Source organism: Nomascus leucogenys, chromosome 14 (assembly GCF_006542625.1).
Source record: "Nomascus leucogenys isolate Asia chromosome 14, Asia_NLE_v1, whole genome shotgun sequence".
NCBI classification, from domain to species: domain Eukaryota; kingdom Metazoa; phylum Chordata; class Mammalia; order Primates; family Hylobatidae; genus Nomascus; species Nomascus leucogenys.
This window is the reverse complement of record NC_044394.1, coordinates 11,971,765-11,983,836: the sequence shown is the minus strand read 5'-3', so window position 1 is coordinate 11,983,836 and position 12,072 is coordinate 11,971,765. Positions and strand designations below refer to the sequence as shown.

Here is a 12,072-nt window from a genome sequence, read left to right as displayed (position 1 = left end):
GGGCAAAGGAGTGAACGAAGGGAACTTAAACTTCGGACTAGCGCCCGAGAATCCAGTGTCGGCGATTCGCGTCGCGCGGCCTCCAGCCCTGGAGACCTCAGAGCACCACCAACTTGAGCAAAGTTTCACCGCGGCATGAGATAAGGGAGGGATTCCAGAGGCGAAGCGCAGGGAGGAGCAAGACGAGGTTCCCCGGCGGAGTGGTAGCCCGCACCGCAGTCGGCCACCTGCTCCGGTGCCCCGCATTGGTGCCGCCAGAGCCACCGGGAGGCGTCGCAGCAGCCCAACTCTCCACCCCCTCCCTCCTGTCCCTACTCACCCCTCCCCAACACCCCGCCCCGGGCGCCAGTGACTCCGCCTCTCCCTGCCGGGCGGCTCTTCGGCTGGAGCTGAGAAAGGAGCGCTTCCCCGGACTCGGCTCGGCTCCGAGGCTCCGAAGCCGACGCCGCTAGCTTAGCCCCGGGGGCGGGAGCAGGACTGCCCGCACAGCCCGCACCTGGGAGCCGCCGAGCCCGAACGCCTCATGGGACGCCGCCGGGGACTCTCTCCCCGCCTTGCTGCCGCGTCCCGGTCCTAGGCGCCCGGGCTCCACGGCCCACCCCGCCAGCAGCCCGCGGCCTGTCTGGAGAGGAGTATGAGGCCTGGGGCCCCGCGGACGCCGGCCACTGGGCGGCAGGGGCCTAGCTGCGGAGCCCCGCGCCCGAGAGCGGCGGGTAAGGAGCCGCGGGAGTCGGCGAGGCGTCGGGGCGCGGAGAGGAGCGCCCCTGCCCGGGCACCCGCTGGGCCACGGGACTCGCGTGTGGCCTGAGCGCCGGGGAGGAGGCGGAGGCGCCTCTCTGTCCGGGCTCTGGGAAGGCGACGAGGGGCTCTGCGAAGGCGGCGAGGGGCTCCGCGGCGGCCCCGGACCCCTGGCCACCATCCTCACGCTCCTGCTCCCGCCGGGGGGATGTCGTGGCCCGGGCCCCGAGCGCCGTCCCGGCCCCGGGGCTGAGCTCCGGACCATGTCCTCCCGCAGCCCCCGGCCCCCGCCCCGCCGTAGCCGCCGCCGCCTGCCGCGCCCCTCCTGCTGCTGCTGCTGCTGCCGCCGCTCGCACCTCAACGAGGACACCGGCCGCTTCGTGCTGCTGGCGGCGCTCATCGGCCTCTACCTGGTGGCGGGTGCCACAGTCTTCTCGGCGCTCGAGAGCCCCGGCGAGGCGGAGGCGCGGGCGCGCTGGGGCGCCACGCTGCGCAACTTCAGCGCTGCGCACGGCGTGGCCGAGCCGGAGCTGCGCGCCTTCCTCCGGCACTACGAGGCCGCGCTGGCCGCGGGCGTCCGCGCCGACGCGCTGCGCCCGCGCTGGGACTTCCCCGGCGCCTTCTACTTCGTGGGCACCGTGGTGTCAACCATAGGTGAGCGGCGCGCCCCCGGCGCATCTTACCTCTCTTTGCCTTTCACCTGCTGCCCTTTCCACTGCTCGGCCGCTCGGTCCGCGTCCCTCGGCTCGTCCCTCGGTCTAATGTCCCTTTGCTTACTTTTGTCTCGCCCTCTTCTCCGCCGGACCCCGTTCTCTCTCTCTCTCTCTCCCTCCCGGCTTTCAGTGAGGGAGGAAAGCCCACCTCTGGCGCTTACCCCAGGCCGCCTGCGCTCCAACACTGGCCGGCTCCGTGACCTGACCTTTGTGAGCCTCCGTTTTCTCCTCTAAGAATACGTACCAAGGGCTACCGGTTCCTTCCTGTTTTCCACCCACAACCCCCGGGCCTCAGTTTCCTCTCCAGGATGATCTCAAATGCCCCTTCTCCCTCCACCCTCAGTGCTTTTGTTTCTTTTCATAGTCTTCCCCGCTTTCTTCTTTTACGCTGTGTTTTCCCCCTCAGTGGTCTCCAACTCCTTTACCCCGGAGAGGGTGACCACTTGCCCCAGAATCACTTTCCCTAGATCTCTTTCCCACCTGCTTCTCCTACAATCTATACCGCCCCCCAAAGTAAAGCCCGTTAGCCTGAGGCCAGGACTTCAGCTGCTGTTGTTCTGCCTCCCTTCCTTGTGTTCTCCCCCAACTCCCAGCCCCTTCTTCAATTTCTTGACCCTTTCTTTGTTCCCTTGCCACTTTTTCCAACCATTAGTGGTACCAAGGGGTAGCTGGGAGCAGGGATAGCTCCCCTATTCTTTCCATCATCTCTTCTCTCTTTTTTTGGATATAAACAGTTCACGTTTTCTCAGCCTTATGAAGAATGCTGTGTAAATAGTCCTTCAAGCCCCCACCCCTCTCTCTGTGGCCAGATTGCTGCCTCTGAGCTCCTGTGGAGAAATTCTGGAGCCACCCCTGCTCTCTATCCACCCCTTCATTCCTCTTTCTTCCTCTTCTCACACTCACTTTTCCCATCCCCCACTTTCCCTGGACCTTGGGTGTCATGTGAAACAAAGCCCCCACCCTCGGTTACTCACCTGTACAGAGTGCAGCAGAAATGCATGCTTATCACCTTGACAAGGCTGTGTGTGTCCCCTACTCCTGCTTTGAATCCCAGGAAGGAAGAAGGCACTTGGCTGGTCACACCTCTAGTCACCCCAAGGCACTGTCTCCTGTGCAGTTTTGGAGGAGGGGGCTGGATTTGCTGGGCTTGAGAAGTGAGGGATTTCATAGACACGCCTTCTGGAGTGGTTTGGTATGCCAGTTCAGATACAGAGGCATGGACTGTAACTGCCCAGGATAAGCCACAGCAGATGGCTGGTTGGAGGCAGGGAGAGAGGCTGCCTCCATGTGCAGCATATGAGCAGCTAGAGATGTCTCTCTAAGTATATATGTATAGTCTATGAAAGCACTTCCTTGCCTTCAATGATTTTTCATGTGTCATGCTTGATCTGATTATTTTAAATAGAAAAGGCAAATATGGCCCAAGTCCAAGGCACACACAAATTGGATAAAAATACCCTTTAAAAAGCTATATCATGTTGTTATGGTGATAGAAGATATAAAATGACCCCCTCAAAAAAAATCCCCTTTTAAGAGCTGCATCAAGTTGCTATAGCAACTAGAGGTTTTTTTTTTTTAAGTGCTTTAAAAGTACTAAGGATGCTTAGTTCTGGAGGATGACATCATGCATCCATAGCTCATTGTTGACTTGTGCTCTTGCTCTTGTAAACACGCCCTTTCCCTTTCTTCCACCTAGAGGCACCTGTGCACATATTGGGTGGTCATAGCACTTTTTCCCAGTGACATGTTCTGGCTTCCTAATGGAACCCACAGGCTAAAGGAGAAGCTGTTGGCAGTGTCCCTTTCCTTTTTGGGCCATGAGTCCATCCAAATAAGGCCCCATTCCAATGGCCTGTGGTCTCTGTGCCTCTCTGATGAGCTCCATCAATCTGTTGTTCGGTGCTCCTTTGGAGGCACTGATTCTGAGCCCAGCCACAGCTTCTAAAGCTTCTCTTTCAGCAATTTACACAAAATCAAGTCAGTGTGTTGGGAAATTGTTCCATGCCCCAGCCTTTAGTCTACTGGCAGGATTGACTGCTATTTAGTCAAGTGGAAAGGAGCTATATTCTCTTTCTTGATTTGTGTTTTCAGATGTAGGCAAGCAATGTAGGAGGGCTACACTGAAGCATGTGGTTATGTTATGAGTGACCCAGCATGTTGCTTCCAAAATCTGTGGGGAAGCATTCAAACCAGCCCATGTACAGCTCAGGGTTGAACCAGCCCTCTGTGAGGATGCCAAGACAGCCACACAAGTAGCAGGGTCTCTCCTGATTATTGCCCCTGCTGGGATATTCTGGGGTCAGTGGTTCAAATTGGTCACTTCCATCAGTCAGATAAGTTCTGCTGAATCCCCAAGTAGCATAATTGGCATTTCAGCTTTCTCTTTGCAAAATGCATTTGGATGAGGTTTAAGTAAAGATCTCCACAGGTCAGTTTCTCTTCTGCTTACATAGTTCCTTTCTCTTAAATGGCCTGAATCTTCAGAGACAATTATTATTATTATTGATGCTTTTATGGGTTCAACAGATCAGGGAGCCAAAGCTCAGTCCACAAAAAATGGGCAGTCAGGATTCTTTATCTGACTCTTTATCCAATGAAGAGGAAAATTAGCACATACTCAGTTTTATTTGATGAGTGAGTATCACAGTGTGTATGGTTCATACAGTGCTGTGGAATTCAGGGGAACAAAATGATTTGATTTAGCTATTTATACTGCCTAATCAAAAGGACATATGTATGTGTGTGTGTGTTGTGTAGACCCAGATATATGATTCATCTAGACTTTAGTATAGGAAATCTTTCCTTCCATTCATTCCATAACATGATTGTATGTATCAGGCTGTATTTTGAAAGGTTAAAGCTTATTCTGCATGGCAGAGATTAAGGCATATCACAGCATTTTTGAGCAACATATCTTGGCCATCCTCACTGAAGATGATTAGAACAAGAAGGGGAGCTTTTGGGTCCAATCTCATATGGCACAGGGTCAGGGGACTTGTCAGTGGTCACACAGTTAATGAGGGGTTCAGCTAGGTCCAGAAACCAAGTTGTGCAATATCCACCAATTTCATGCATATAATTGGTGGGAACGTTCTTGTTTGAGATTGAAATATTTAATAATGTCTGTCTGTCTGAGTGTGAGAGAGAGAGTGTGTGTGCAAGTGTGTGTAACCAGGGCAGGGACTGGTCTGCTGGTCTATTGGTCACGTCATCAACTGATTAAGTCCAGAGAAAACTTGAAGGACAAGACAGATTTACAGGCCAGACAAGTTAGAAGCATCTGGCAGGTCTTAGTTAGCTAGACAGGCAAGAGCCAGCCTAAAGGGCAGAGATGGGGTACTAGCAAGTAGAACTTCTGGAAAACTGTGGTCTAAAGACAGAAGTCACTTGCTTTCTGCCCTTTTTTGCACCAGTGTGTGTATGTGTGTGTGCACGTGTGTGTGCATGTGCACACACACAGTCTTGAGAGCACATGTGTATAGAGGAGGGGAAGAAAGGGCAGGAATGGGCTTTCACCTGGTGGAAGACGTAATGAAAGGTTCAGGTATGGCTGTGTGTACTCAGGGTTACATGGAACACCACAATGAATTAGAATGTTTGTCCTGACATTTGGTTTGAACAGGGCTCCATATCCACAGCTGGGCAGTTTGCAATCGTGTAGATACACGTGTGTCTACACAGTGCGGTACCAGTGGAAAATTTTGCCTGTGATTATTCAGCAGCCGTTCAGGCTGTGTAGAAAGTTAATCTGAATAGCTCAAGCGAAATAAAAATCCACTTTGTAGTCTAAATTATTCATACTGATTGCTTACACTGAACTGAAATCCTGGATAATTATTATTTCTCCAATTTATGCTATGTGACATATTCCCTAGGGGTTGAAATCAAGTTTGTTTTAATGTGAATGTATCAATTTATTCATTCTGCCAATTAACAAACATCTAAGACAAGCATCACTCATCATAGATGCATGTGTGGCCTTTGGCATGTTGTCTGCACTTCCTGCGATTGTATGAACTCCTAAAGATAAAGATACTGTCTTGTGTTCTTTTAGCATGAAACAATATTCTTGAAGACAGTATTCCAGCTCAAAGATATTCCAAACAATCCACAGAGAATTAACCCATCACTTCACATCCTAAAGGATGTTTATCAGTTAACTTTGAAAAGATTAAATGGAAACTCTCCACTGGGGTTTTAATTATGCATCTGCTGTCAGATTTACACATAGGAAAGAACATATTTTAAAATCTTTCTCAAATGGCAGCTTGATATAAACAGAAATATTTTTGCTTCCTTTTATTAGGTTTTCTGGCAGCGTTTTTTAGCTATAAAGCTAAAATCATGCCGCTGTAGACGGGATGGTGTAGGTATAAGAGTCGTCACTTTTGGCACTGCATAATTTAGCTTGCTACTTTCAGAATTAGGCACACTTAATTATTCAGCCACGAGATTAGTAACAAGTCCTAACTTTTTCCCTCTTTTTCAACATGGATTTTTTAAAACTCTTTTTGCCACAAAGGAAACTAAGACATTATAAGCCCAAAATGTTACTACCACATTTACATTCAACTTTCTTCTAACATGTATGTAATCCAGCTGGAGATAGTTTTGATATCTGGAATGAAATACATTATCCAGAAGGAGAGGCGCACCCTTCCTTGCGTATTTCTCTCATCAACTTTTTTTTTTAAAGAGACACAGTCTTAATCCATTGCTCAGGCTGGAGAACAGTGGTGCGAACACAGCTTACCATAGCCTCGACCTCCTGGGCACAAGCAATCTTTCCACCGCAGCCTCCCAAGAAGCTGGGATCACAGGCACACATCACCACACCTGGCTAATTTTTTTTTTTTTTAAGAGACAGAGCCTCGCTACATTGCCCAGGCTGATGTCAAACCCCCGGGCTCAAGCAATCCTGCTACCCCAGCCTTTCAGCATGCTAGGATTACAGCCGGGAGCCGCCAGCCACCATGCCCAGTCTCATCAACTATTTTTTATTGAAAGATGATGCTGTGACAGCTTTGAAGGACATTTAGGAAGAAAATACTCCTTAAATTTGAAACTCTGGGTGGAGAGCAGGAAATGTATTACCATTCACTGCTCCATCCTCAGCACCCAGCATCAGACCTAGCCCATAGTAAACAATAGTTATTTATCATATGAATAAGAGAACAAGTTATTCATGATACCACTGCACTAACACAACTCTTCATGTTTGCACGTTCCCCTGCAGTTCCTTGTCATGCCTTTTGTAGGAAAAAGAAAGGAAACTAACTGATGTGTACTGAGCTGCTTCTGTTTTATTAACATTTTATTACTGATATTGTTTCTGTGTTTTCACATAGCCTAATTTTAGTGGGTGCATAATATTCCATCTAGGTGCTGTTCTGTAATTCACTACCCCTATTGCTGGATAGCTGGGTGTTTCCCAGTTTGGGGCTATTTTGAGTAATGCCACAGTGATCATCTTTATGCAAGATGGCCTTTTCTTTCTGTGATACCTCCTTGGGATGACTTCCAGCTGGTGAAATTGCTGAGTCAGTGAGTACTGCTGTCTTCATGGTGCTTGTGGCCAGCACCTTTGGAGAGAGAGACTGTCTGGTCTCTTTGTATCTGAGCCTATGCCTCTACAAAGCCTAGCAGCAACTGGACAGTTATCCAGCTAATTGCTCCGTGGAAAGGGGCCACACATCCACTTGGTTTTCTCCAGGATTGCACCCAGTTCTAGGAGGTGAGCTGCCTCCCAAACAAGGCTGTGGTGTTAGGATCTTCAACCTCCCTTGTTTTAATGAGAGCAGCTTCCTTTGGGAAGTTCTGGGAGAGTGGAGAAAGGTAAGAAGAAAAAACAGGTGGGGGCACTGCCGGGCCATCAAAAACTGAGACAAGAAAGGTACCTGGATCCCCCTGCTCTCCCCTGGACTCCCAGGAATGGTCTGCCACTATTCCTGGGCCAAGCCAGCTGAGAGAGAACATATTTCCACTCAGTCTTGACTATGCCCAAGGGCCCCAGCGTCGAACAACTCAGAATTGTGCCGAATGGAGCAAAGGTACACTCCTACAGTATTCTAGCTGGAAGCACCACAAAGATCCTTCAGAACTTTCCCCAGACATGTAGACCATTTTGTCAACAAAAGCCAACAATCAGCCCATTATAGCAAATAGGAGCAGAGCTGCTGTAATTGGGGGTGGGGGCCGGAGTCCAGACCAGTGGGCCTTTCCTCAGTTGCCGCTGGCTCCCTGAAGTCTTCTCTGAGGAGCCCTAGAGCATCTCCAGACCAGCCCAAAGAGGGTGAATTTACCCTCATTCCTCATTTTACACAAGGATCAGAGAGGAGGAGAGGTTGCCCAAGTTACCCAGCAAGTCAAAGGGGGATTCGCTGAGAGCTTGAGCTCTCATCCTCCCTAGAAGAGTTACATCCATATTGCCAAAGGTAGGTGTATCTCACTCTCCCACACCCTTTCTTACACACATAATTCTCACACTCACAAACAGCACACACAGACATACACACACACTGCTCACATAGACAAGTAGAGAATCCAGCACAGTTCTTAGGGGGCACCAAGGCTTCCCAGAAAGGGTGAGTGTTGCGCTGCACACAGAGGGGAGAAGCTGGAGAGAAGGGTGGGCATCTGAGGAGCAGAAGGCAGGCTGAGTGACTTGTGAGGGGGCTTTGGGTAGAAACTCCTGCTTGATCTGGAGATGGTGGTGGTAGCCTTGGGTAAGTGTTCAGTAAGTGTCCCCATCCCTGACACCTGGAGCAGCACTCCCTTGCCTTGTTTGGCTGCCTCAGATTCAGAGGATCTTGGAAATAACAAAAGGCCGTTGGTCTATTCCTGTGTCACCCCCAGCTCTGGAGTCCTCCCCAAGCTTTCTGGCCCTTCCATTTTTTCCGTCCAGTTCCACTGACTTTCCGGGGTCTGGGGCTCTGCATGGGGCCACCAGCCAGCAATCTGGAAAGTGTGTGGAGCCCAAGGTGGGTGCTTTGGGCAGAGTCCAGCCTCTGATCCTCACCAAAGTTTTTTTAAGAGACACAGTCATACTCTCTGCAGAGTTTCTACACAGGAAGAGTTGGTGAGGAACAGGGGCTGGAGAGGCTTGAAACTGCAGGAAGCACAGCACTTTCCAGGAGGTTGGGGAGGTGCTGGTAGAGAATGAAGAAGGGTACTGAAGCCCCTTGGCTCTCACCCTAAGCCAACTCTTGGCTGCCATCACTGCTGAGACTCTGGCCCCAGGAAGTTCTACCCCAAACCCTGCCATTCCCTAGCCACCTACCAGGGGACTCTAGGTCCCCTCTCCAAGTGGCCACTGGCTATGGTGGAGAATGCTCTGGACTCTGTGAGTGCTGCCTCCTTCCTGCGCTTGGCCAACCCCCAACTTCGGGCTAAGTTCCTGGCTTACTAGCAGGTCAGTGGTAACTGGTGTGCCTGGGCCCTTAGAAAAATTGAGCTCTGGTGTTTCTCCTCCATCTGCTTCCTCCAGATCCCAGAGGATCTCATTCCAAGGTGACCTCAGGATGAAGTATCCAGAATCTTGTAATTGCAGATTTAACAATGTTCAAACACAGTGTCTTTATACTCACAGCAACAGATGTTACAGACCAGGAAGGTAGGATAGCATGCAGCAGTGCTTCTCAAACTGTAAGGCGCCTGGAATCACCTGGGAATCTGCTTACCGTGTGGTTTCTGTTGAGTAGGTCTGGGGTGGGACCTGACAGTCTGCATTCCTCATGAGCTCCTGGCAATGCCTATGCTGATGCACTTGGAGTCGTTAGGGTAGAGAGAACAGCAATGAGTCAGGCACTAGGAGTCTAGACCTGGCTCTGCCACTAACTGGCTGCGTGGCTTTAGGCAGGACATATCACCATTCAGTGCCTCAGTTTGTCCCTTACTAAAAGAAGGGAATGCCCAAGGTCCTTTGAGCCCCTTCTTAGCTCAGATGTTCTTATATCTGGGAAGACTATTGGCTCATATCCTTCCAGTATAGTTTAGTGTAGACTCTAAACACACCAGCACTGCAGCCAGCCTGCTTGCCTGGATTCACGTCCCAATTCTTATGTATTCAAACTGTGTGGTTTCGGTGAGTGGATATACTTCTCCTTGCCTCAAGTGCCTCCTCTCTGAAGTGAAGACCATGATGGTTCTTACCCCATGGGGTTAAAGACTGAAGGCTGTAACCCATGGGTGCAGTGCCTGGTAACCCTGAGTAGCATCTGCTCCCCAGATCTCGGCAACCCTGTTGGTGAGCCCTGCCCTGGCTCTCTGTGAAGGAGGGGAGGCCAAGGCACATTTCCTTCCCTGTAGCTCAGGCCACACCACCCTGTGCCTGGTCCAGTCCTCTGGGCCTCAGCCCCCCTGCTGTGTGGCACCTGCTGCACTCTGGTTGGTCACTGCCTCTCGGGTGTGTTGTGTCCTATGCTGTTACATAACCGGCCTGGAAGGGTACTTTTGAAAATGCATTTTCTTTGGGTCCTCAACTAGAATATCTTAATCATCCCTCATAAGCACAGTGCTCTTTAATCATTGTCAAGGATGTAATTGGTGGATAACTGAATGAATGATTGAGTGGTGAGTTAGACCAGTGACATCCAGTGCTTCTCTGCCCCTCACACCCAGAGCAGAGCCCTGGGCAGCCACGCCCCTGCCCACCCCCCTTGTTTTCCAGGTGTGCTGGGGCCTCTTGGCAGTGCTTAGGCTGAGGAGGAGGTCATGGAGCTGAAGTGTAGCAGGGAAGCCAGATGCTGGCTGAGGCCAGGTCCCGCCACACTTCTCTGAGGTGGGTCCAGTGTCATGGCTGCTGGGTGAAGGTCGCTGAAGGAAGGCACTGCAGCAAATAGCCCCATGTGTGGGCGCCAGGCTGCTGCTCCCTGTACCCTGGGGCTACCATGGCTCCCTGGTGGGTGGAGGAAGCACCGGGACCCCCTTCCCAGGCAGAAGCCTCCCAGGGCAGGACAGGATCTGGGGCCAGGGGAGGCCGCAGAGCCCACCAGCATCTCCCCTTTCCGAACTCTCCATCATGCCAGCAGCCAATGCCTTTGTTCTGGGGAGTGAGGGGGATAACTGAGGCATTGTTGGTCTCCCTGATTGACTCCCCTCCCTGCCACGTCATGTTTGCCAGTTCACTGTGTTTTTATCTGCGTTTACTCAGTAAGGTCTCAAAAATCCTAGGACAGCAAAGAAAATTATACCCCATTTCACAGATGACAGGCTCAGAAAGGTTAAGCAACTTTCTTGGCATCACACAGCAAGTCAATCAGTGGCAGAATAGAAGATCCAGGGCTCCTGACTGCTCAAGATCTCTGCTGTTCTGAATTGTGCAGTTCCACAGAGCGGGAAGAACCACAGCCCAGTCTGGGGTCTGCAGGGTTGTGTGGGTGGAGGAGGAGGATGAGGAGGCATCAGCGAGAGCTGAAGCACAGTTTGGGGACTCTGGGATTTGGCTGTGCTATGCTTCTGGCAGTGTCAGTGACTATACTAAAGCAAGGGCTGCCTGCTTCCCATCCTTCGCCACCTAGTACCTCTCTGTGAAGGAGGCTGCCAACCAGATTGGAGAGGGTAGAGCATGTGCTTCCCACAGAGCTTACCAGAACTCTGGGAACTTGTTGAAGAGGACCAAGCTCCCGCCCAGACCTGAGAACCCTCAGCCTTGCACTGGAAACAGCTGCAGTAGGCATGGACAGGCGGGACAGAAAACCAAAAAACCAGGAGGGCCTCCCTTAAGCACACCAGCAAGGAAAGCCTGGGGACATGGCCAGCTCAGAACTCGCCTCCTGAAGGCTGGTTGGCTTGAGGGAGACTCTGCCTAAGGTCATGTCCTGGGACAGACCCTGCCCAGACCTTGCACCAAGCACCTGCCAGTGCTACTCTCTTCTCTAGCCATCCTTAACTTCTGTCCCCCTTACCTCGCACTTTAAGCCTCTAGGCTGTTGCATGTGCTGTTCTCTCCACCTGGAATGCCCTTCCCTTCCTCCCTATTTTCTACCAGGTGAAATCAGTCTTCAAGATCCAGCTCAAATGGTGTCACTAGAGAGGGACCCACTGTGAAGTCCCTCTTACTGCCCTCAGACCTGTGACAATTATTTGTTTCTACGCCAGCTTCCCCATCTGTGAAGTAAGCCACTGTTCAGTGGGTTAAGATGTGTCGGCCGGGCGCGGTGGCTCACGCTTGTAATCCCAGCACTTTGGGAGGCCGAGGTGGGCGGATCACGAGGTCAGGAGATCGAGACCACGGTGAAACCCCGTCTCTACTAAAAATACAAAAAATTAGCCGGGCGTGGTGGCGGGCGCCTGTAGTCCTAGCTACTCGGAGAGGCTGAGGCAGGAGAATGGCATGAACCCGGGAGGCGGAGCTTGCAGTGAGCCGAGATTGCGCCGCTGCACTCCAGCCTGGGCGACAGAGCGAGACTCCGTCTCAAAAAAAAAAAAAAAAAAGATGTGTCTAAAGCTGACCCAGGACCCAGCACATAGTAGGTATACAGAAAACTTAGTTTCTTCTTTCTCCACCTCGGAAGCTACATCTTAGTAGTGCTTGTCACTGTTACAATTAATAACATGATAATAACCATGATGGCAGCAGCTATGCATTGAATGACTACTTTGAAGTGCAGCAAAGAGGTAA

General features: G+C 51.3%; 1 protein-coding gene across 1 annotated transcript in view; it reads left to right on the top strand.

The window, feature by feature from the left end:
* Positions 1-352: 352 nt before the first annotated feature.
* KCNK12 (potassium two pore domain channel subfamily K member 12) overlaps positions 353-12,072 on the top strand; it is a 63,724-nt gene continuing 52,004 nt past the window's right edge. The window contains exon 1 of the mRNA XM_030826970.1: positions 353-1,392. Within this exon, the coding sequence (XP_030682830.1) occupies positions 1,002-1,392 (391 nt within the window). The 5' untranslated portion in view covers positions 353-1,001. The remainder of the gene's footprint in view (positions 1,393-12,072) is intronic.